General features: G+C 50.7%; 1 protein-coding gene across 3 annotated transcripts in view; it reads left to right on the top strand.

The window, feature by feature from the left end:
• The window catches only part of COL27A1 (collagen type XXVII alpha 1 chain), a 188,039-nt gene that overhangs the window by 155,037 nt on the left and 8,290 nt on the right, over window positions 1-24,712 (top strand). For all 3 annotated transcript variants that reach the window (XR_013941014.1, XM_080562480.1, XM_080562479.1), the window contains exons 40-51: window positions 10,908-10,961; window positions 11,084-11,191; window positions 12,542-12,595; window positions 12,900-12,953; window positions 17,694-17,750; window positions 17,912-17,965; window positions 18,810-18,863; window positions 20,246-20,299; window positions 21,843-21,896; window positions 21,972-22,079; window positions 22,441-22,548; window positions 23,969-24,076. Coding sequence is in view for 2 of the 3 variants with exons in the window: in XM_080562480.1 (XP_080418606.1) it covers window positions 10,908-10,961; window positions 11,084-11,191; window positions 12,542-12,595; window positions 12,900-12,953; window positions 17,694-17,750; window positions 17,912-17,965; window positions 18,810-18,863; window positions 20,246-20,299; window positions 21,843-21,896; window positions 21,972-22,079; window positions 22,441-22,548; window positions 23,969-24,076 (867 nt within the window). In the remaining variant the exon portion in view is untranslated. The remainder of the gene's footprint in view (window positions 1-10,907; window positions 10,962-11,083; window positions 11,192-12,541; window positions 12,596-12,899; window positions 12,954-17,693; window positions 17,751-17,911; window positions 17,966-18,809; window positions 18,864-20,245; window positions 20,300-21,842; window positions 21,897-21,971; window positions 22,080-22,440; window positions 22,549-23,968; window positions 24,077-24,712) is intronic.

Here is a 24,712-nt window from a genome sequence, read left to right as displayed (position 1 = left end):
TTCAGGGACCCACACAGGCTCCAGCCAGCGCTGCCTCCTGCCAAGCGCCTGGCCATTACCTAATGCATGGGCTGGTGTTCCTGCGCTCACCGAGCTAATTCAGAGATGGAAGCCCTCTGACAGAAGTACAAATAATTTTTCTCCTCCCATTTTTTCTTGGAGTTTTTTTATTCTAGCTTCCCATGGAGAAAATGTACAAATGTTAGTGGGATCTTCCTTAGGTTTCTGCCAAGGTATGAAATTCATGGACCAGAGATGCAAACCACGAGCGATAACCACAACTTCTCCTTTTCAAGCAAGGATTGGAAGCTGCAATATGAAGTCAAACCATCCTCTGTGAGACGAGCCACACAGGCACAGCCCGCTGCAGAAGTGAGCCATGGACAGGGGTTTTTAAGGCTGCTGGAGAAAGATAGGAAAAAGTCACATCAGGAGAAGATCTTGAAGGTATTCACACAAGGGCAAACGCCAAGGTTGCACCGTGACCAGATCCTGTCCAGGATTTGTGGGGAACTGCCCGGTAGCATGGAAATCGCCTGCGGAAGGTGCGGAGGCACCCGCTCCGTGGGGACGAGGCACATGTGCCTTGGGCTTGGGCGTGCTGCGGATGCGGTGTGTTTACACATTGCGCACGTTGCATCTGGTTTTGTTTAATACAGCCAACGTGATAGCAATGCTGTGTCCAATGCTCACTTTAGTTGGTGTTATGGAGCACTTTGTCTTTAGCTCATCCATCTGCAGCAGGTCTCTGCTGGGGCAGTACCCAGGGGTCTCCATCTGTGCTTTGCTGCGGTCTCGCTTGGCTCCCCTGCCTTTTCCCTGGGCTAGAGGCGGTGATTTGCGCTCCCGTGATGCTGAGATATCCTACTCGTCTGCAGAAGTGACAGGGGAGATGTCAACGTCTCTGTGCTGTTAATGGAAGAGACGCACAAGGATCTGGCCGTTCCCTGTGCCAACAAACCAACCTGCATCGGGGAGCGTGTTGCTTATTTTCTGCTTCTGGAAGAGGTTCGGGTTAGCTCAAGGAAGCTGATGCCTGTCCACGGTCATGGTCAGAGAGATGAGCTTCTGCAGCACCTCGGCTTGGCTCTGTGTTGCTCTCTGCTCCGGTGCTGGAGGGGACCCACGCAGCTGTGACCTCCAGGAACAGCACCAGCCTCCGGGAACACCCTTTTCACCACAGATCCCCGCAGCCACACCGCCTCCTGGAGAATTTTCCCTAACACCAAGAAGATGTTTAGTCTTGTTCTTAGTCTTGCTTATGTCTAAAGGAAAAGGACACTTCAGTATTGTATCCCCTTGACAGATGTAGGAAATGAGGCAGACGAGTGCTCTAAAACGATCTCGCTTTACTGCTGGTACATTCTCAGTCTGCGCTGCACACATGGCCAAGGGAAACGCCTGATGCTGGCAGCTCCCCTGTAGCCCCAGAGCAGGTCGAGCTTGGCTGGGCTTGTACAAACTCACGCACCACTTGGCGATGGACCAGCAGAAGGGATGGAAGGGGAGAGCAATTTCTTTGGCCCGTGAAGTCCTACGGCTCCCTGGGAGGGACAAGGGGACATCCTGGGGCACCACCACAGGTGCTAGCGCTGGCGGAGGCAGCAGGGACCTGCTCTGCCCTGCTGGGGCACGCCAAGGAGAGGCTTTCACCTGGCAGCTGGTCCCCACAGCAGGGCAAGGTCTGGTTTCACTGAGCAAGGCTGTTTTCCAGAAAGCCATCATGATGCTGATACAGCATTACCAACTGAGCACACCCGCGCTTCCCTGGGTGCTCAGGAAGCGCTTTTCAAAGATTGTTAGCTTTAACTTGGCCCGGCCATCTCCAGCGTTAACATATCTGAAAATCGGTTTCCACTGCAGTTTTAAAGCTCAAACAAAAGCAGCAGGGAGGCCCCAGCCAAGTCTCCAGGGGTAGTTTGTACACATTTCAAAGCCAGTGGATTTCAGCAAACAAACCTGGCAGCCGAGATGGGCCATGAGTCTCACAGCTGCGGTTGGCAGGCTCGAGGCAGCTGGAGCCGTGATGCACAAGTATCCTCTGTCTTTTGGTCACTGCGTCCAAGTTCACACTGCTCCGTTCAACTCCGGGTCCTGCTCCTGCCAGTTGTCCCTCTGGTAGCGAGCGAGGAGTCAGAGCATCTGAAACACCAACATACAGCTGAGTGCAGGATCCAGCTGAGGTTTCAGAAATCCATCAGAGATGCGCATCTGTTCTGAGCTGCTGCCCTACCTGTCATCTCCTCCCAGTGGTTTCCTACTTCTTCTAACACAAACTCGTTGCTGTCACTCGATCTCGACTCTTCTGGACTTGGCCACTTGAGCTCTGGTTGGCTCATGTGAGCCGCAAGGAGCTGGGAACGTCTTCCCCTTGCAGAGCACCACTTTGGGCATCTCCAGTCAGGGAGAGGCTGGAGGTGCAGGTCCCAGGCTGACAGCGCGGGGAGCAGTTGTCCTCTGGGGAGGAGGGCAGGAGGAGGCCGTACCTCTGGTCTGTGGGCAGAATGGGAGGTGGAACAGCCCTTCAACCCCAGGCGTCCTGCAGCAATGCAAGTGTCAAGCAAGCTCACGAAAATAAAAAGCTAATTCATCATAACTGGTAATTGTATGAGGGAACAGTGCCATTGAGCCTGAAATACCTGAACATTTTCAGAGAGTAATGTGTATTTACAGAGGATCCAGCTGCCGGTCAGGCCCGTTCTCCACTACAGAGGATGGAAGGAACCGAAGGTTGAAGTCAGGGGTGTTCAGCCACCCACCTGGGCGCACAGCAGGGTCACGGAGGGTGACCCCTCCTGGCAGTGCTCCCCTCCAGCCGCTGCCCCCCGTCCAGCCCTTCCCGTGGAGGACAACCAGCCCGCAGTGCCGGAGCACAGGGCCCGGGCCAGTTGGCAGGAGGCAGGCCGTGGCTTTCCAGCTGCTCTCCGTGGCTGCGCGCTGCGGTTTTCGTAACGCGCCGGTTGTCATACAAGGCAGACATCTGATAGCAAGGCTTTTACAGTTCCAGGAAAGCAATTGGAGAGCCTGTAGGTAATGAAATACAACATGCTCTGAAACAAGAAAATCCCTCATTGTTCAGCAAAACTGGGAGCTGAGCTCTTTTCTTTTTCCACTTCCTTTTTAACCTGAAATCCTATCTGCAGTGTCATTCAAGCCATGTCAGGACGTGGAAAGCTTTGAGCCAGATGCTTCAGTGGCAGAAATGGCCATAAACAATGACATCAGAGAAGGTCTGGCTGCGTGTGCCGGCCCTGCTGCCTGGTGCAGATGTGCACCGCCAGACCCAAAGAGCTCTAGGGGCTTGGTGAGTCCTTTTGCTCCGGTGCGATACGGTCAGAGTCCTTTTGTTTGCTCTCCCAGAGGGCAGAGTGACAGAACTGGTCAAGAGTGAAGACCTGAGAAGGTGTTTGGAGGGAATTCAAAGTGCTTTGAAAAGGGCAAAGCCACTCTCCTGAGAACTGAGAGAACTCGTGGCTCTTGGCTCCAGCACCGTGGTCCCAGCCACATCTCCCCAGAGTAGCAGCAGCTCCACACGCAGCCTTGGGTGGTGTCCTGAGGACAGCATCCTTCCCATCAACTTACACCCAATGTTCCCGTCCTTTCTCTATCATCCACAAGCCAAAGTCTTGAAGCGGAAGGAAGATGTGCTGGCCGGGGAGGACCTTCTGCTCTGAGCTCGCCTTTTCTCTCCAGTAACGCCATGCCGTGGTCACAGCGGCGCTGGGACTGGTTTCTGGGCTCTGTTATAGCAGCATTGGGCAGGAGCTAATTCCCATCCACCACACTGCTCTATTATAGAGCTGTCCAAACATCACTTACAGCAGCGTTTGTCCCAGAGCGGGTTTTTTGCTCTTTGTTCTTTTCTGTTTCCTGCCCCTGAAAACATAATTCAAAGGTTTTCTGCAACAAAGCGCCTTGCTGCTGCATCCAGCCATTCACTCCGAGCACATGAGCTCAGCGACAGCTGGCAGCGCCGCGGCACAGCCAAGGCACTCGGCTCCCCGAGAGCACTGGGGCTGCCGAGGGACAGTCCCGGAGTCACTTCTGGTTTCAATCTCAGTTGTCCATGCAGGAATCCATGCCTTTTTTTTTCCTCCTTTTTTTTTTTTTTTGATTATGTGCTGAGCTGTTGTTTCCTGATGGATGGGCTGGGTGTGGAGCCCTTGCTGCAGGAGCTCCCCGAGGACGTGGGGTTGCCCGCTGGCTGAGCAGCGGGAGGAATGAAGGCAGGGCTCGGTGCACAGGGCTGTGGCACAGCCGGCAGCGTGCTGGTGGTAACGGCGAGATCCCCGCACCATTCATCTAGGAAACAAGTATTGTTACATAGCCCTGAATAACGCGTTAGTGGTAGTGGCACAAAGCAGTGGTGACTTGCCCAGGGTGATGCAGGAGGTCGGTGGCAGAGGCTGAAGGGGAGCAGGAGTCTCCCAGCACTGTTCCTGTGCCGTGAGCATCGTCTCAGCATGGGCTGTGCTGGCCCACGGGCCAGGCACGTCTCGGATGCTGCCGTGGGATGCTGTGCTTGTCAAGGGGCACGGGCTCTGGGTGCAATGCTGCAGCAGCTGAGTGTCTCTGGGGCTTGGGCATGACCCAGCTCCCAAGGCACAGCCACGGCCTCCACGCAGGAGGAGGGGATGCAGCGGGACGTGCTTCTGCTTGTCCCTTCCAGTCCCCACACCAGCAGCGCCAGTTCCTCTGCTGGAGCGAAGCTTCTGGAGCTGGAGGTGCCTGTGCTTGGCCGTGGCGTATCATTGTTTAACAGCCTTGGAGCCTGTGAGTGTCGTTCCTCGTGTGGACAAACATCCAGCAGAGCCATACGCAAGTATTGGCCTTGCACTGAAAATCTAAGGGGAATAGGGTTGCTTGGGAGTGAAGTCAAACGTGCTTGAGCCCTTTGCTTTGGATAGGGCTGGAGCAAGGGTCGGGGTGAGTGGCTCTGCGTGGCTGCAGCCCCCAGGTTCTCTGTCCCCTTCTGGAAGCGGTGCTGTGACCCCCTGGGCAGCTCTGCCCTCCGTGCAGTCCTTTTCCTTCATAATCACTGCCCTCTGTGCAGTCCTTTTCCTTCAGTACTCACGGCATCTCCAATGGCCCCAGGTTCAGCTGCTTTTGCCGCAGTCTAAACATCCCATTTTAGGGGAACGTACGTGCTGGATTTTGTTGTTTGGGAGCTTTTATTGCTTTTTTTTTTACCCTCGTCTGCTATTCTGGTGTCCGTGACTCAGCCCACCCGATGCACCGAATCCCCTGGAGCAGACCGCAGCCCCCCGGGGAGCCGGGCACCCCGCGGTGCTTGGGGACGCGCTGCCTGCAGCCCCGGGGCCGTTGGTCCTCGCCGCGCGCCGGCCAGTGCTGCTCGGTCCCTGCCGCTCGGGAAGGCAGGCCGATCCCAGCTGGTCTTCGTTTAGAGTTAATAGGAGTTGAAATGAGCCAGAATTTGAAATAAATCCCGTTGACTTGGCACGGTTTCTTTCCTGACTCAGACGAAGGAGACGCGCTTTCTGTGCAGTTACTCCAAGATTCCCCTCCTTATTGCGAGAGAGGATTTCGTTCCCCTCCTCTTCCACAACCCCAGGGCATTCGTGTCCTTCAGAAGGAGGATGTTAACCCCTAGTGCTTGTGGGAGAAAAGAAAGACCCGAGCAGTGCTTATTAGTGTAAATAGGAGTTATACTGCCTGAGCGCTCTCTCTATTGCTTTCTTCCCAGTTGGCAGCATCCAAAAGTGGCCAATTCTTTGGAGCATTTTGGTGTCATCTTGTGGGAAAACTTCCCAGCTCCGTGGTGCTGAGGGCTTGCACTTCTCCTGCGCCTCCCACCCATCATCAAGCTACCTTTCGGTAGCATCTTTGTCTCGTGTGCTGCCTTAGAGATGAGGAAATAGGGAAGAAAAGAAAAAAAAGAAAAAAAAGAGAGAAAAAGGGAATTTCCCAGAAACAACAACTCCGTGGCAGTTCAGAGCTATCAGACCAAACCAGAGCAGCTTGGAGCGCACCGCATTGCTCCCCATGCAATTCTCTTTGCTGCCTTACACTATGAAACTGCTTACGCTGCTTAGAATAAATGAGTCAAATAGATGTCCCTATCCACAAAACCAAAGATGCATATTTCAGAGCGACATCGCTTGCAGATAAGGACTTGCTCTAGAGCAGGGAGTTTGGGATACAAGGTTTAGTTTTGGATTCCATGTTTTAAGCTGAGGAACTCAGCTGAGAAGGAAGTCATAGCAATGCTTGCTGTAGTTTTTCCATCTGAGATCTTTTTATAGGGTTTCCCAGCTGGCGTTTTCTTTGAATTCAGGCAGCCAGCTCTACCTGTGCTCACCACTTGGGTTTCCACAGGCAGCCCAAGAGCCCATTGCTTCCCAGTGATCCCAGCGAAACCCTCTGAACCTTACAGTACAATCAGGTCTTTCTTCTCAAGAACAGTTGAGTCTTTCTTCTTTCCCAAACCCATTCAAGAGCTACTGCCGTGTCTCCTCCCCTTCCAAACTACTGCTAGGCAGGGAGATTAGGAAATGTGTTTCTTATAAATCCAAAACATTTATGTCTTCAAATGCCCGGCCCCAATAATCCCACTAATTTCCTGAGTGCTTGTGAGCTGCCCTCTATGGGGGGAGGCTTCTCTCGATCAAAGTTTATTAAGTAGAGGTTCTCATATGGAGACGTTGCTGAGCGGTAGGAAATGATACGGGGCTTTTTCATTTCCCTTTAAATGAGCTGGCTGGCTGGGCCTTGAACAATATGGGCATGGTCATCCTGCGCTTCATGCTTACTACCCTTACTGCTGCTTTAGCTTTTCTGCCCTTCCTACTTCTAGTGCCTCAAACTAGCACCGTTTTTTCCATCACCGTTGGCACTTCCTTCTCTTTACTCCCTGGCTGCATTCTGGTTCTTCTGTTTCTTCCTGCCTTGCTTTTGGAAGGGGGGAGTGACCTCAGACCTCACTTACCGACACCCAAAACACCCGAAAACATGCTCCACGGCAGTCTTGAGTGGTACTGAACCTGCCTGAGACAGGATTTGGGAAGGTGTCAGAGATTTCAGCTGTTGGTGCTTTGAGAATTTAAAGCTGGGCACCTCCTTTGCTCATGCTGACACTACTGATGTCTGTGCAAGAGGTCTGACTTCACTACCGAGGCCATCAGCAGCTGAAAGCCTCTGTTTTCCTTACAAACTTATCGATCTGTGTTGGACAATAAACCATCCACGTCTCTCCCGTAGGGGAATATCTAAAGTTGTACTAAAAAAAACTTATAAAATTGGCTCCTTACTGAAGCTGGCAACGAAATTTTAAACAAGCTAGATCTAAGATGAACATTTTTGCTTTCCTGGGATATTTTGGCATACCTGAAGTCATGAAAAAAATGTAAAAACTGCTGCCTTCTGCTGTTCCTGATCACAAATACCATCACCTTCAGAAGATACTGATGTGCTTCTCCAGTGACAAGCGCGGTATATAAAGAGAAATGGCCATTTAAAAATAATCCTGCTCACAGAAGAAGCTTGGAAAGATTTGTTTCTTCAGCAAACCAGTGACCCAAAGCATACAACAAAATGTGTACAAACCCCAAGAATAAACATGTCAAGTATTCAGTGTCTTGGCACACTAACCCAACTGATTTGTATCTAGGAAAAAAAGAACCTGGAATGAATTATTGTTATGTATCATCTTTTCTACATTTCTGCCCCTTGTTGCTCTCTCTGCTAAAGGCAGCGGGAAGCCTGGAAACTTCACAGTGCAACGAAAGAGGTACCAAACGATGCTGGATTGCTGATGGGCTTTGGAGACTCTGCATGAAGTGTCAATCGCACTGAATTTGATTTATCAATTTATTTATTTTTTTCCTGTTTGGGCCCCGGTTTTTCCATCCCTGGACAGATGAGTCAGAAGAACCGGGAGAAAGAAAACCTGAACTTTTTTTGAAGGCTACCAGAGCTGTTTCTGGGCTGGTTACTGCCTGTGTGACGTGCGGCGTGTGGCAGTACGGTGACTTCTTGGAGCTGTACAAACCGCTGCGTGTGTGCCCTGCGAACTTCTGGGACCGCAACAAGCAGCAACCGCATCTGGAGCATCACAAGGAGAGATACCGTGTATCTGGGAACCCCAGACAAATGCAGGGCTGCCTCTAAACTCATCTGGGCAACATTCCTGCGCAGTTGGAGAAAGCACATCCAGGAAAATGAGACATATGGTAGGCTTCCCGCTCACCAGCACAGCTCCGCTGGCCAAAGTCCTAGAAAGCGTGCTGGTGGAGCCCAGAAACATCCCTCGCTGATAGAGCTCGCTCCGCTCGAGGAGGTAGCTGAGGCTGCAAGATCCAAGCCACATCTCGGCTGCCAGCGCTGCCAGCATGGTTTGACCCATTTATTTATACCGGCGATGCTTTTAACCGGCCGACAAGAGCCAGCACAGCAAGGGAGCCTCAAAGGAAGGGCTCTGTGGTTTACCGCGAGTGACTGCTGGTCGCTCAGCTATCGCTGACAGGAGGCAGAGATGCTGCCAAGTTTTGTTCTCCAGCGATGGAGAAGGAGCCGCACCCCGGCTGAAGGGCTCGGGAGAGCCCTCTGAGTGGATGAACATCGCTGCTCACTGAGGCTGGTGCATCAGGAGGGGAAAAGCCAGCCCAGGAAGATTTCAGAGCCTGTATCTGTATCCCAGCACAGAAAGATGAGCCGAAGGAAGCCAGGGAAAGTGAGACACCGTTTGAGCATTGCACAGTCTTCTGTGGGTCGATTTAGTTTTGTGCACAGGCCTTGGACTGTCAAAGTGGGGTTTGGTTTTGTTTTTTTTCCCTCCTCTCTTAAATGACTCTGCCCCTATAGCCGCACTGCACGATCGTGGGTACAAGCATGAACTTGGATGCTGGCAGATTTTAGGAGCAATGCAGAAATTTTGTTTCTTGTTAGGGAAGAGTTAAGACCCAAACCCGTCTTCTCAAAAAGCAAAGACATTTTTTGGGTGCAGGACAGAAGCAAGGTTCAGTCATTGCTTCCATGGGAGATGTGTCCAGGTGGGGGGACCAGGCTCTACCTCCCGCTCCTCTGATGTAGCTGTGGGACGTCTGCATTTTTCACAAACCCTGTAACACATCCTCATCCTGGGGAGGCAAGCACAAGTAGCATGGAAGTGTTTGTTTCAGGAGTTTTTACATCACAGCAGTTCAAGAGCACATCTCAGTGTGCAAAATGACTCTGCTGGAGAGGATTGACAGCTTGGCCATCACCAGGGCCAGGAACAGATTTAGCTTAAAACATCTTTTCTCCAATTTGCAAGAAATATCCGTTGCCCAAACTTCCAAAAGATCTTAGAGCACAGTCCAGGGAGACTGATGGAAAAAATATTATGCAACTAATTGGAAATCCCAGTTGTGTCTTTGTTCATTCAGGTCTTGTTTTGACAGTAAACTTTTGTGAGTGATACCACTGTTCGCTCTCCCAGTTTTCAAGCCACTAGGCATTGCAGTATTGCTGCAGAGCGGGGTCTGTGAGCGTTCCTGTTGCTTTGCTGTGCCTCCAAGGACTGACACGTGGGGAAGCTGAGCGCCCTGGTACCCTGTCCGGGGGCGGGTCGGCTGGGTAGGGGTGGCCACTTCCCAGTCGGATGCTTTTGTTGGCAAAGATTTCTTTGTACTCCTGTCAAAAGTGTACATCACGGGGTGACGCCAGGGCCTTGTCACCCACGATTCATCGCCTGTTGCGGCTGGGCAGCGTCTGTGGGAAACTAATCCCAAAAGTGCTCTCTGGGGAAGTGGCAGCACAAAACAGCCAACAAACACCCGAGCAAACTGGAGAGGCAACAGACCAGGACCCGTGAAGTCCTCGCAGAGACTCGTCCTTTGTGAAGCTCTGAGAGCGCTGGCAAGGTGGGCTCTTGAAATGTTTGACTTATTTAAACGGAGCTGTTCCCTCGGGGGCAGTGAAGAGCTGCCACAATTCGTCAGGGCTATAATAAGCCTGAATTGCTCCTTTGTGTTAAGAGCAGGCACTTAGGAGGCCCATGTTTGAGATCAGAGTGAAAACCCTCAGATATGGCTAGCTTTCCAAGTTGCTTTTGTTCACCTGAGACCGATGCTGTCCTGCAACATCAACAGGGGTGCAAACAATACCTCCTAACGGGTCGGCAGGAGCACAGGGGGAGAGATGCTGTGCTGGTGTGTGGATGCTGCTGAAAAGTACGTGGCAGCTGCCAAGAAGTCTGAGTTATTTTCTTCAGTGATACTTCTGCTTGTTTCTGTCAAATCCAAAATATGTTGTCTGCCTTGCAGCCAACGGGGTCAAACATTGAAAAAATAATTTCCCTGGGCTCCCTAAGGAGAGTGTGCTATACTTAGCTGCTCATTGCCGCTAATTTCAGTCTGTGTGTGTGCGAGGACAGCTGGTGGGCTCTGCTGCACGTGAGACACCCACGGAGGGGCACAGAGCAGGCCAGCGTTTCTGCCTCTTGTTGCTGTGGCTCCCACCTGAAGTGTTGCATGCCTGTGCATTTCTCGGTGCCTGACCAGCACGTTGTGGTTTCTGTGTGCTGTTCCTTGCAGTGATAGTAACACGGGGAGATGGTTTTTGCATTGTGACCTGCGTATGGCAGGTAGATAGAAAATGAAACAAGCATCTGTCTTTTCAATGCGAAGATAAAGAGAACTGCTTCAGCCGTGCTGCTCTGTAGTCCCTGGGCACAGGGATCCGTGTCCACGTGCTGCAGCAGCTGAAGAAGAAACTTGGCCGTGCTCCTGCCGGAGCACCTGGGAATTGTGCCCATGACTGCCTCGCCTCCTTGTTGGCTCCCTTGGGAATGGGATGGGATGGGCGAGGATGCTGTCAGGGTTGTGGGCACCAGGAAAATGAAACGAGGAGCTGGTTGGGATGGGATTTCTTTGCTTTCCCATTCCAACAGCTTTTTAAATCTCTCCTAGGGACCAGAAGGGAAACCAGGAAAACAGGGGGAAAAAGGCAAGCCTGGCCAGAAGGTAAGAACATCTCCCACTGATAACGTCTCCTCCTCTGGATCTCCCTTTTCTTTGCTCATCTTTGATATTTATCTGTAGAAGCTGTTTTGTCCTGCATTAATGTCTGTGCCTTCGTTCTGCAGGGCAGCAAGGGCTACCAGGGGCAGCTCGGCGAGACAGGAGCTCCAGGGAAGGAGGGGCCGAAGGGGAACCAAGGCCCTAAAGGATCCCGAGGTACCCTGGGACCTATGGTGAGAAGAGCTCTGCAGATGGTTGAACACAACACACAGAAACGTGACTGTGCTGGGTGCCAGCCCATGCGAAGCACAGAGCCCAACAAGGGCTCCAGAGCAGGGAGAGTGAAATGATGCTAGACGGGTTAAATTGACCAAAAGAGCTTAACAATTGCTCTGAGCAGCAGAGGAGACTCCACAGTGGTAGTGGTGGTGATAGTGCCCATGAGTCCAGCTCACATTGCATCATGGTGCTTCTTTACAAGTCCCTAGACGAGCTGAAGTATTGGGGATTTTTTTCTCGAGAAGGGAGTGAGCTGATAAGCTATTTTTTGCTAAGATCTTTCCCTTTGAGACTGCACACTCATGGTACGAGCCGCTTCCAAGTCAAACTGTGTTGTTAAAAGGAACTCTGCCTTGGACTTCTGCCCTGTTTCTACACCCACTCTTGATATACTTATCTAAAACACTTGCAGCAAGAAGAAATACAGCATGGGAAAGGGTTTGAGTTGGGGCTTGAAGGTGAGGTTTTCAGAGAGAACAACTGTGTGGCAGAGAGGGAAGAAAGTTAATTTGCTATAGGAACATGAGACAAACACGTGTGGTCAGCAGCAGTAAGTAACCAGTACCTCCTCACGCATCGTAGGCTGGTAAGGAAACTCGTTGCACTTTTACTTGGTAGAACTTAGTGAAAGAGCAGGAATTATTTATGAACGGGGAAACGCGGTGATGTTTCAGAACAGTAGCAAATGAGTGATGGAGTAAGGGTTCTGCAGACAGTGTTTTCCTGCGTCAAAAATTATGGCCTCCCCATATATCCTCCCTTAGGTTCGTTGGCCAAGTCTCCATGGATTATTTCACAAGGAAGCGAAGCACTGTCCGAGCAGCAGTGTGTTGGACTGAGCACGCCTCTGCAGTCTGTCTTGAGGAAAGGGCTTCCTTCCACACTAAATGGGATTATCTGGAAAGGTTGCTCCTCACTTTAATCTGATGATCTGGTTAAAACCCTTTTGTGCAGATTGATAGAGATGCAATAAACAGCTTTTGCAATGCCCTCATCACAACCCTGAAAACTCCCTTCCCAGCCACAGAACCCACATCGAAAGGTTTCCTCCCTGCAGCTTAGGATTAGGTCATGCGTGAGGAGGGTCTCACTGGTGGACTTCCTAGCACAGAGATAATTTGGGTATAAAGCCAGGGCATTTCAGACGGCTGCAGCAATGCTCCCCAGCGGCCGGGGGAGTAGGTGGCCATGCTGAAATGCTCCCATGTGGTGCTGAGCTTCGCTTTGTGCAGCCTGGCGTGTCCTGTTCCTGCGGCTGCACCCACGGGCTGCTCTCATGGTGCTTTCTGTGCTTGCCTCTCCAGGGTGCTCCGGGAAGGATGGGTGCTCAGGGGGAGCCTGGCTTGAAGGGTTACCAGGTAAGGATTTTATTTTCATCCTCTGGCTTCCAGCTGTTCTGAACCATAACAGAACTGCCACTCCAGCACGTGACTATGACTTATTTCTGATCTGAAGTTGAGTTTGGTGTAGTTGTTTTTCTAGTGTCTGTTTGCACCGTGTCAGCTTCTCCAGATCCAGCCTGTTCATCTCTGCCATGACCTGCGTGTGCCTCCACAGCTGGGGTGCGCAGTGCAGGGCTTGTGCGAGCTGTCAGGAAACCAGGCGGGACCTTTGGTGAAACACCTCTCTCCTGTCTCCTCACTTGCTGTCTGCTCTCTGCAGGGACATGCAGGACCACCAGGGCCGATTGGACCACCGGGGCCAAAGGGGGAGAAGGTAAGCTGGCCGTGTAGCCATCCAGTCTGTAATAAACGTGAGCCAGCGCTGCTCTGCTGCTGCAGCATCAGTTACGGCCTCAGCAAAGCTCAGCCCCAGGAGGCTTGCACAGCCCAGTCACACAGGCCACGGGGACAATGGTCATATCCTGCAGCAGAAATGCAAGCTGTGTTGTTCTTGAAAGATGGTCTTGCTCTAACCATCAGCAGCAGGAACAGCGCTAGGTTTGCTGTCTCTCAAAGCTCGTGCATCTCCAGCCCACCCATACTAAAATGATGTTATCAAAGCAGGGCAGAACCGGTCTCCATCACCCTTGTCCCATTTCCCTCCTCGCTGCTGTGGGACGAGGGCTCTGACTCAGCCCAGCTGCAGCAAGGGGGCTCGGCGAGGGGTGCTGGGCTGAGTCAGAGCCCTCTTTCCGCGGCAGAAGCTTTCCCCGTGCATTTTTCCCCTTCTGCTGAGTCAGCGCAGCCGTAACCAGTTCAGGCTGGAGAAGTGACTCATGCCTTAATGGTTTCCTGCCGGCGGGGCTGGCTGCCGTGCTCCCAGGCCAGCCCAGCTGGCGCTGGCCCTGCTCTCGGTGCCGCTGGAGCCCCTCACGTGCCTGCAGTAGCAGCGGCGATGCTCCCTCCCCCGGCACAGGGAGGGAAGTGGTGGTGACTGGGAATGGGCAGCCGTGGGGTCCCAGTGAAGAGGAAAGATGTGCAAACTCCTTTTGCTCGTTTTTGTGTGTGGCTGCAGATGTGCGCCTGCAAGCAGGAGCCTCGTTGCTTGTAAAAGGAGTTCGTGGGACTCAGGGCAGAGATCCCGAGGCCACGTCTGTGCTGGGGCTTTGAGTGCATCCTTTCAGTGTCAGGACACCCTGTTCGTGCTGCTCTCCTCACTCTGCCTGCAGGCTCCTCACGCTGGTGGCCAAGAGGCAATGGGGCAGGGCGAGCTGTTGTACTCCACCAACAAACCTCCCATGTCTCAGAAACTCTGCAGTTCCTGCTGCTCTTTCTGTCCTTTCTTGCCACTGTCACACCCGTGGCACAGCAGCAGCTGGTGGTGCTCCCGCTGCTCAGCACCTCCACTGCTGCCTTGCTGCATTTCCACCCTCTACACTCTCCAGTGCTGCCCCATCCTCTGCCCCCACTCTGTCACTTGCTCCTGCAGCCTCCAGCAGCGTGCCCCAGGTGTGCGCTGCTGGGCGGCCGTGCGGAGAGCACCAAGTGTTAGCCAAGCACGACCAGCCCAGGATAATAGTGCAAGAGCTCACAACCAAGCAAGCTGTCAGCTGAAAGCCTGGCCGGAGTTTTCTCACAGTTCCATGCTGAAACTTGTGCATCCTGGCAAAACACTGGGAGCTGCGACTACCAAGAGCAAAATTGCCACTGGCTTTAGAACAGGAGGAGCAACAGATGTGCGGATAGGTATCTCAGTTGAAATTGTTACTGCTGATTTTTTTAATCTCTCCACATTTAAATTTGCCGTCTTGAAAGCCCCCATCACCCCAAATCATTAATCTGAAGTGCTCGGTAAGCTCTCTCCCCTTCACCAGCGCTGCTGTGACAGAGCTGCCTGCGCCTCTCTGCTCACCCAGCTGCAAGGAAACTTTGCAGCCTGCAGCTCCTCAGAGATAGCACGGATCTTGTGTTGTCAGAGCACAACAACGCCATGCAATAGCTTAACCACGGATGATAAAATGAACTCTAATTGCAAGTGTCCAAGCTGAAGCCTGGCAAAAACTCCAAAGCATCTCATGCATCTGCTGAGAACAGTCAGGTCCGTTAATGACTGCTGAGAGCCAGGTCCTGCTCGCACCGTCCCTGACAGACAGCAGGTCTGCTGGCACATTGCAGGGAGAGCCCAGCATCGTGTGCTCGATCTCCAGCATCATTTCCTGCAGCATCCAGGTGCTCCACAAAACCTGCATCTAAGTCTTCTTAGCCATCCTTCCTTCTTATCTCCTAAGAGTTGCCTGGATCTCAGTCTGAGGACAGATTCCTCCCCTCCAGACATCTGTAACCTCACGCACGCGTGCGCATGCTAAAATGGAAGCCTGAAGCTGGGAACGGAAGCAGAAATGAAAGTGGGACCGTGGCTGTTCTGTGAGCTTTAAGCTATGTGGTAGATGTAGGTTTGCTGAAGAAAGAGGATACATAATGGTGGGGAAGGCCTTCCCTCCTGCAGAGCAGAAGGTGGAGTGGTGAGAGGCATTACTGTGAATCCAGCTCCGCTGTGCCATCCCAGCCAGCTACTCTGCTGCGTTTAATACGTTTACAGCTCCTCAAAGAGGCCTTGCTCAGAGCAGACGCCTGCACTTGGCAGCTGCTTAAAGCAGTCCAGATGGGATCCTTTTAAAAATTACAAACTGGTGTATCTCACTTTGGGACAGGAGCCAACAACAACAAGCCTTCCCTTCTTCTCCATGCATTTTCCATTTGTATCCCAACATGTTTACTTTGCTGCCCTTTACTCTAACTTCTTTTCACTGCAACTTTCCAAAGAATTAGCACAGAGCTTTCATCTCCCTCTCGAGCAGCTGAGGCATCAGGAAGTCCTGGAGGAGCTCAGTCTCGCAGTCCTAGAGCTGACCAATCCTGCAGGATTTTCTCAGAAGACAAAGGACAAAGTGGCGATAAGACTCCTGGGGACACAAAACTTCAGAGAGAAAGTCTGTGAGTCCTGATGCTCTTCAGAGCTCCCCAGAGCTGTAAGCTTTCTTTGTGTTCATCACACCCATCTCAGCTCCCAAATGGCAAGGTGTTCACATCCTGTTTGAGCAGAAGCAGTTGGTGCCAAGACTTCTGCGCGGTAACACGTATACTGGGATTTATTTATTTTTTTCTGAGACTTGAGAAATGGTGGCTTTGTTTCTCTTCTATCCTACACTCCTTTGATAGTGGCTAGAAATTAAATGAGCTGCCAGGTATTCTGCTGCCGACTTCAGTCGGTGAGTTCATTAGCACTGGAAGCTTTGTTGGCCGAGCGTGTTAGGCTTTGCTTTTCTTTCCCTCTGTTCTGCCACCCAAATCTCTCCATCCCTATTGCTCAGTACTGCATTCTCAAGCCATACTGGCAGTTCTCCCCGTGTATATATATATACATATTTTTTTTTAATTATTTTTTTTACCAAGATACCTCCCCCCAAAAAACAGACATGTAAACACTTTATCACCCAACACCTGATCTCTCATGGCTATGTATAACCATAACCTGGGATTATATCTGAAATCCTGGCAGCACCCATCCAACAAATGAGAGAGAAATGAGCAGCAGAGAAAGAAAATGCCTCTGTTGTGAAGCACGTAATGAAGAGAGATGCACCGAGCTCTTTGCTACCTGTTGAGGTTAACTGCAGGAGATTTTCCAAATCTCTGGTCTCGTTCTACCAAGCTGCAAGTGTCGGTCCTGGTGCTCAGCACCATGAGAAGCGGCACAGCCCCGATTCCAAGCCATGTGCCCAGTCCCTCTGGAAGCCAAGCCATCGGCTCCATTGTCTAAGAGCTTTTTCACTGCTGCTTATTTGCTGCTCCAGTTATGTCTGTAGCAGACATCTTATATTAGCAACGCACCCCAAAAACCTTCTCCCAGAGAAATTCCCACTGAGAAATTGCACAGTCACCCTTACTACCAGCAGCTCCAACTCAAGCAGAAGATGAGAGTCACAGAGAAAAAGTCAAAGACGGCCATAAGCACACCAGCAAAGGCTGATGCAGCCACAGGGGATTGCAGAAGTCTGTGGAAGACGTGTGGCTGCATAGCCATGTGGATTTGGATGTTCATTTTGGATGTTGACGCATACCAAACAGTCCAAACACAGCAGCTCCACAGTGCCAGAATCCCCCAGACCTCCTCGCTCCAGTAGCTGCAACATCAAAGGAGCTGTGAGATGCATCCACGCTAAGGAGCCTGAGTGCCAGAGACTGGCTGATATGAAGTAGCCAAAAACCAAAGGAGCTTAAATTTAGCCATCTTCTATGGGGAGCAAAGAAACAGCCATGTCTGAGCAAGACTCCAGAGAAAATAGGACACCATGACCTCAAGTGACTTACACAACTGAATTTAAAAAAAAAAAACAGTTTCTGTTTTGAGAGTCTTGAGGGATCTCTCTGTGGATGTTTTAGAGAGACCTCAGTTATAAATAATCCGGGTGATGTTATCTGCCAGCCAAACCGTGAGCTCTGAGCTCCTGCTGGAGAGCATCCCACTGATGAGCGGAGCTGCTCACACAGCGAGCATAAGGGACCGACCCTCTCACCTGGTTCAGTGTCAGAGAAGCCCACGGTGGTGGCACACAACCAGGGAGCCCGCCCAGACCACCCCTGCTCCCTTGACAGCCCAGGCTGCTCTCAGTGAGGGTGGGGAAGTGCTTGATTAAAGAGTTTGGTTTGACTGTTGGCAATAAAATTCAGAGGCAGAGTACTGTTTCCCATATTGTCCTAATTACATGCTTCTTGCTTAGTTTTAGGAATTGTTGAATATAACTCTTTGCACCTGGTTCCTTAGCAAGGATGGTAAGACCAGGCAGAAACAACCACCAAAGAAATCAGGGAAGTGATGTGAACAGTCAGGGTACCACAGGATGTGAAACAAACAAACAAAACAAAACAAATTTAGACATTCTTTGGATGAACAATTAGTAAAATCAACACAGACTTTGACTTACATGCCCATGAGAAGACTGGATCAGGTCCGTACAGAAACATCTGCTATATCTGCTGTAATCTATATTAATACGACTATTTTTATTCACAGGGAGAACAAGGTGATGACGGGAAGGTGGAAGGCCCGCAGGGACCACCCGGAGACAGAGTAAGATGTTAAATCCCATCTCTAATCAGTCCTGGCCTGCTTTTTGCCAGGGGACTAGTTGGGTTGCTTCCTTACTTGTAGAACGTGCATAAAGCCATCGAGATTCTGTGGATAATGGGATTGCTAACGTCTAACTTAAACCTTTTGTTGTGTTGTTGTAGGGCCCCGTTGGTGACAGAGGAGATCGAGGGGAACCTGGAGACCCTGGTTATCCTGTGAGTCTTATTTCCAGTAAACGATTGTCTTATTCCCAGTAAGTGATTCAGAAATTATAGTCCTGGGGAAGTTCCCCCAATCTGTATCAGCCCCCCGAAGGTCTACCCTTTGCCCAGTAGTCACAATTCATAACCCGCTGTTGTCCCTTGTCAACTGCTGCACATGGCTGTGTTTCAAACAAGGAAGAGAAATTCAGATGTCTTTTCCTAAAGCGATAAAAATTTTGCTGAAGTCAAACGTAGCTCCTGCAGCTCAGCATCTAACAATGCCGTGCACATCCTGGAGCACACTAGACTGGAAGAAGGAGCAGGAATTTCTCATTAGGATTATTTGTGGTTATCAAGGAAATGCCCTGGGGAAGATGTGTACGAGGTAGGTCATTGTCAAAGTCAGACAAAGTTGAAGGCTCATGTGCCAATGGCTGTAACTGTTTCATGGGAAGACCTCTGTTAACTTGGGTGTGTGGAAGCTTCCTTGTGATCAGAGCAACCCATTGCAGGAATGTACAGAAGAGTTTAAATTCACCAGAGTAGCAGTGTTGCTGCTGTATTTTGTAGGACAGCAATCTCTAACTGTTAACTTAAATGACTGCTGTGTGTATTTAGGGGCACATTAGAAAGCCTTCCCTCCTGCTTAGTGACTGGCAGTTCCTCTTAGCTACTTCTTTCCAATGCATATCCGTGGTGGCATGTAGACTACAGCTCCAACATTGGTGCATTAGCAGAATGCAGATACGTTCATTGTATCCTGCCCTATGCTGCATGTTACATCTGTGTTTGTTCCCCATTGCCACAGAAATTCCCAAGAACAAACAAATGTTCCTTCTCTTGTTTTTTATTTAAGGGTCAAGAAGGGCTTGATGGAGAAAGAGGAAAACCTGGACAGCAAGGCTTACCTGTAAGAGATGCTGCTTTACTGTAAGCTACCCAATGTCACATGCATATGAAAAAGAGACAGAGGAAGGTAGGAAGGGCTGCAGTAGGGATGTATGGTGAGCTGTAAGGTGTGCGTTTCCATGAGCCAGGCCTGTGAAATGGGCGTCTGGAGTCACATGTTGGGACCAATAAATAGGTGACAGAACAGGGGGCACTTGCAAAAGCGTGCCCCTAGGACTGCCTTTTGTGAAGAACCCAAGAAGGACTAGAAAGTTTAGGATGGGCAGCGCAAGATGGGTGACACTGGAAGGGTCCACTTGGAAATGGTGCTTCTGGGAAGAGCTGGTCCAGTGTGGGGCAGGACCATCTTATTCTGCCTGGCCAGTGTTTCCTTCCAGGCCAGTGCATTATGAAAGGCTAAATTAAATCCAAATTTAAGGAAAGGATTCTTTATTCCTGTATCTATATAAGGCAGCATCTAATTTGTGTATGTGAGCATACATACTATATCTGCATACTATTGCAGCCATGAGCTCAGTAGCACATTAAATGGAGTTTGTACTGGGAAATAAAGTCGAATTGGTTCCCAATCTTCGTAGGGCTGCTGGGAAGAACAACAAATTCCAGTTTGGGCTAAAATCTTAGTGCTCTGTCATGTGCTCTGTCTGGAAATGGGTAGAGCTGCTGCATTCCTCAGTGGAGTAAATTTATTCTGAGGGGTGGTTTCCCCGCAGATGTTAGTGCTTCAAATGGAAGCAGGAGCTTTGGCTTGTCTTTAGGGAAGGGCATGAGAAATGTGGCTCAGAAACAAGCTGAAGAGAGCTCTGCAGGTGGGTCCTCCAGAAACTGCCCAACACAAATACACAAAAATCTGGATGTCCAGAAGAAAGGATGGAGACGTGTGGTGGGGAATTGAACAGGAAGAGTTTCGCGTTTTCATAGGTAGCTGTCTAAGATGTGACATCCAAGCAAAACCAAGGAAAGGGCTGCAGCACGCAAAAGGGAGGTGGTACCAACACCCGAGATGCGTTTGCTGTGTGAACCACTCGTTCTGCACGTAGCTTGTGTGGTGCCTTTCTCAAACCAGGCTCCCTCCTGCTCACTTGTGGGTACAGTTTTCCAGGCGCAATCTGGAATTTAGTGAATGATTCCCCCAAATACGAGCACCACCCAAGTGAGGGGGTAACGTCGCTTCTTCTCCAGTTGATACCCTGTTAAATGCTCTCTGGAGACAGTTCCTTGCTTCTTTTTTCCCCAGGAGGCTTGTCTGAGCACAGGCTGTTCCCGTGAATTATTTCCATACGGTCAGCGTTGTTAGGGCACAAAAAATGCTGTTCTTTGTATTCGTGCAAGATATTGCCAGAAGAGAATTTCAAGCAGATTTTTCTTGCTTATGTTTTGTAGGGGGATCCTGGACCACCAGGCCAGCCAGGAGCAAAGGGATCCAAAGGTGATGTGGTAGGTTTCAGCAGGGTGGATTCATAGTGTCCCAAGTTTGAAGAAAATGTCTAATTAAGAGGACTGTCACGTGTTTTCCAACATGTTTGATTTGTCTATGGTCTGCACCTTGAAAGACTGTGGAAAACCTAGTGGGAGGGCTGTAAACACACATTTTAATGTCCAAACCCAACAGTTAGTTGACTTTTTGAAAATGGAGAAGCTTAAGACAGAGCAGCTCCAGCACGACAGGTGAATCTTGGGCAGGTCTTTAGTCATTGCCATGGGTTGTGCCTCTTTCCCACACCCGTCCATGTGCTGCCTCCAGCTCCAGCCAGTTTGTCTGTCCCTGAGGGGATCTGAGCCAGGCGAGTGCCTCTCTCCTTCACCTGAACCATCAACTTTTCTGACTTGAAACCTTCCAGCTAGGGAGTCAATTTATCCATGCAGTTCTTATCTTTCCTGGAAGAGTCCCTCTAACTCCTTGCCTTTACCGAGCAAGGAAACACAGCACACAGCTCCTTCAAAGTTCAGTGTGGTACCTACTCCAACTTCCACATCTGGCTGTAATGACAGCCTGCTAATTATTCTCACAGAGCAGGGATTTTATTTGCTAAAACATAAGAATGTGACCTCAATACTCAGCAAATTCCTGCTCCCTTTTGGCAGGCATTAGGATTTTTATTTTTACCCCGTTGTGGTAATGCCAGAAGATAGCCTAACCTACAGTAGGTGTTCTTGGCAAGGAAGATACCAGGTGATAAGATGAATAAACTCTACCCCTCAGTGGATGATCTGGAACTACCTTTAAGTCTAATGAGTAGCAGAGAAAGTACCCCCAGGAATATTTCTTTCATGTAGCTGGCCTGCCTGGTCCTCTGCAGATGGAGAAACAATGCACAGAAAATGCAGTGCCTCAATTTAAAAGTGCTTTAGTGCATGACCTCACTAAAAGAGCCCTAGTGAAGATGATGAGGCTGAGTTTTCCATTCATTCTGCCGAAATTAATCCTTTTTACAGCTAATAAACCTCTGGAGTATTTCTTTTACGTCTTTATTCACAAAGCAGCATTGCAAATTTTAGACACAAGATACCATTTTCTTTTCCATTAACTTCCCAAAATACAGGGAGCTACCTAGGGGAGAAATGCCCTTACTGAACACCCTGCAGAAGACTTGCCTTGGTTCTGTGCTGTGCTGTCAATGAACAGACAAGAGGACGCAGGTTTTAAGCATCTTGTTCTAATGTTTGCCAGTGCATTGAGTCCTCCCTTGAGTTCATCCTGCTTTATTTGTCCTCATCTGCTCTGTATTAGGAAAAATGTAGGTCCTTGCCTTCTAGCTATTCATTCCTGCCCTAGAACTCTCAAGACATAAGAAGAATCACTTGTAATAAAACCAAATAGCAGTTCATTCCCCAGTGTTGGAGCAACTGACTTTATAAATCTACTTTTTATAAAACTCTTTCCAGCCATTATCCAAAAGCACACCCTGAAGTCAGGCTCCCAAGTGGAGTTGTGCTGGGGCTGCTGCAATTTTAGATGTCTTTCTTATTTTCCTTGCAGGGTCAAAAAGGAAAGCAAGGAGCAAGGGGCAGTGCAGGGAGCAGAGGCTCACCGGTAGGTAAAAAAATGATTTTCTGCCCCAGGAGATGCTGTTCAGGAGTTCCATCGCTAACCCCTTTGTGATTTTAGGGCACCCTTGGGCTACCAGGTCCTCGAGGAGTGGTGGGAAGGCAGGGTCAAGAGGGTGCCCCTGGAGTGGACGGAGTGCCTGGGAAGGATGGCGTGCCTGGGGTGCTGGTGAGTTTGCATTGTAACCTCATAGTATTGATAGCAAGTGCAACTTAGGAGCTGGAAAAATAAAAGCTAACACAGGAGAAATGGATGTAGTCCAGCCACAGATATCCCCATTTACATGTACCCAGAGTGGGATCCTATGTTGCTCTTCCTATCTCACATACAGGCGTGGCCAAGTCTGTAAACAACCCTGTGCTTCTGGCCTGACCAATAGCTTCTTGCATGCGCAGATTTGCAAGTCCACCCATGCCCAGATGTGTGCTTGCTGGCTGAAGGCAGAATCGTAACCCTGTGCCCCCAGAAGATGTGTAGAGGTGGAGACAGAGAGCCTTGTTTCATAACCTCTCCTTGGTTTCATTTCTAGGGAGAGCAGGGAGATGATGGGGAAGAAGGTTTAACAGGGATGTCAGGCAAAAGAGGGAACCCTGGCATACCAGGACTGCCCGGGGCACAGGGACCACCAGGATTCAAGGTGAGTTTGTGACTAAAATGCTTCTATGAGCTATGCAGTCTGTGAGTCTCACGTCTCTAGAGCTTGGATTCTCCAGGATCTAATAAAGTCTGAACTCCTGCTGCCACCTTTCACTTAACTGGAGGCCCAGTCAGTCTCCATCCAGTCTTCCCATCCATCCATCCGTCTGTCCATCCATCTTCATCAAGTTCACAGCAGCTGAATGTCCCAGCAACTTTTCCTCCTTTGTCAAAGTTCTGTGAGCACAGGCGTTTACAAATACCTCTACCCACACTGCGAACACTTTAGCTTCCATTCATTAGAAACCCAGCTAAAAAACGTGACCTTGGAGAAGCTGCAAGGCAACTGCTACAGCCTGCCTGTGCGATGTCCAAGACGGACAACTCCATTGAAACATGGATGTCCTCCCCCTGCGGCCCCGTGAGGCCTGAGCTGGTGAAGGGAAATTGTGCCACTTGCTTTTAGCATATATTTACCTGATTGGAGTTGCTGGAACCAGCATGGGCTTGGGCATCGCTTTGGGTGGAAACAGGGAAAAGCTGCTTAGTGACAGCTGGGTTTCTTACTGGTCCTTGCCCTGGTCCAGACAGGCCACAGGACCTAAACTGGACCAACAGCAACTGAGCCATGTGTAGAAAGACTCTAAGTAGGAAGATTCCAGCTGGGCTTGGGGCTATCAGGTCTGATTTAAATTATGCCTCCTCTAACACATCACTCTTAAACTGTCACTTGCTGCCCTCCAGCTGCCTTGGGCAGAATAACAGGCTCTTACCAGAAGTGGCTGACAGACCCTTGTGTAGTTGTGCCACACTCACACCCTGGCTGCAGGGAAATTGGTTGCCCCTTGGCCACCTGCTCGACCACCCTGGGCACTCACCATCACGGATGCTCCGTCCCAGTAGCTGGGGTTTGTGCTGCTGCTGGCGCCTGGCAAGGGGAAGAGCTGGGGAGCAAAGAGCGGCTGGGTCTCAGACACCCCACTCCTGTCCTTGAGCTGCAGTGTTGGTGCTGAAGTCCTCCAGCTGAAGCCTTGGCATGACTTCAGCATTTCCGATGGCTTAATCATCAATTGCTAGGCTGCTAGGGGGACGAGATTATGAGAAACTGCTGGGCAGGACAGGCAACATACGCAAGTGCAAATGGAAGATGCTTCGCCCCCCTGCTGTGCTCAGCCCCCAGGCAGGCAGCACCCCTCTGCTACAGCTCCTGCCCTGCATGGGGCTCAGGAGGGGCCCCAGCCATGCCCATCGCTGCCCTCGCATCCTGCAGCCCTAGCAGACCTGAGGCATCTCGTGATGAAACCACATTCCTTATCCTGATGAGCAACTTTTTTCCAGCTTTCCATCTATGGCTATTTCGGCTGAATGTTGTTATATTTAGCTCCTATCCTTTGGAATTGTTTGAATTCTGTTATTTTTAGGGTGAAAGAGGATTGCCTGGACAGACTGGCCAAACAGGGAAGCGAGGATCACCAGGAGGAATGGGCCTTCCAGGGAGCCCTGGCAATCCAGGCCCCAAAGGCCAGCCGGTGAGTGACCGCTGAGCTGAGCAGCGCTGACCCCACGCTGCAGGACGAGGTGCAGACCCTCAGGCCAGGACAGCAGAGTGCACCCCGGGAGAGTCATGGAGCAGGAAACCCATAAACCTTGCACGTCAGTGCCAGAGCGTCAGTGCAGCTCCCTCCAGCGCACACGCTTCTCTGCTCCTCACTGCTCACTTGTGTGCAGAGACATCTAATCCGTGCCTGCGTTCCCCGAGACAACGTGGCTGTGCCCATCTCTCCTGAGCCTCCTCCTCTCCAGACCAAACAACCCCAGTTCCCTCAGCCGCTCCTGCAATCCAACCATCCCAAAGGTGAAGGGAGCTGCAGCTCCACCAGGGACGTGCAGGAGATGCAGGAGCAGGCATCACCCGTGCAGGCTGGAAGGCAGCGGTGCTGCGGATTCAGAGCACGCTGTGGGAGGAGCACCAAGAGCCATCAGTATAAGCAGAAGTTAATTTCCCACACCTGTCTGCAGGGCAGGCTCCTAATCCTTTGTGCTTTTTTATTGTACCAGTGGGATTGCCCAGCTCAGCACTGAGGTGTCGAACTTTCTCAGCCCGCGGCTATATTGAACTATTTAGATTGGGAGCTTTTTAGGCCAGGAGTCACCCTTACAGAGTA

Source organism: Anser brachyrhynchus (assembly GCF_964034855.1).
Source record: "Anser brachyrhynchus genome assembly, chromosome: 19".
Classification (NCBI taxonomy): Eukaryota; Metazoa; Chordata; class Aves; order Anseriformes; family Anatidae; genus Anser; species Anser brachyrhynchus.
Note: the sequence above shows the minus strand (reverse complement) of the source record. Positions and strands in the feature narration are given on the sequence as shown.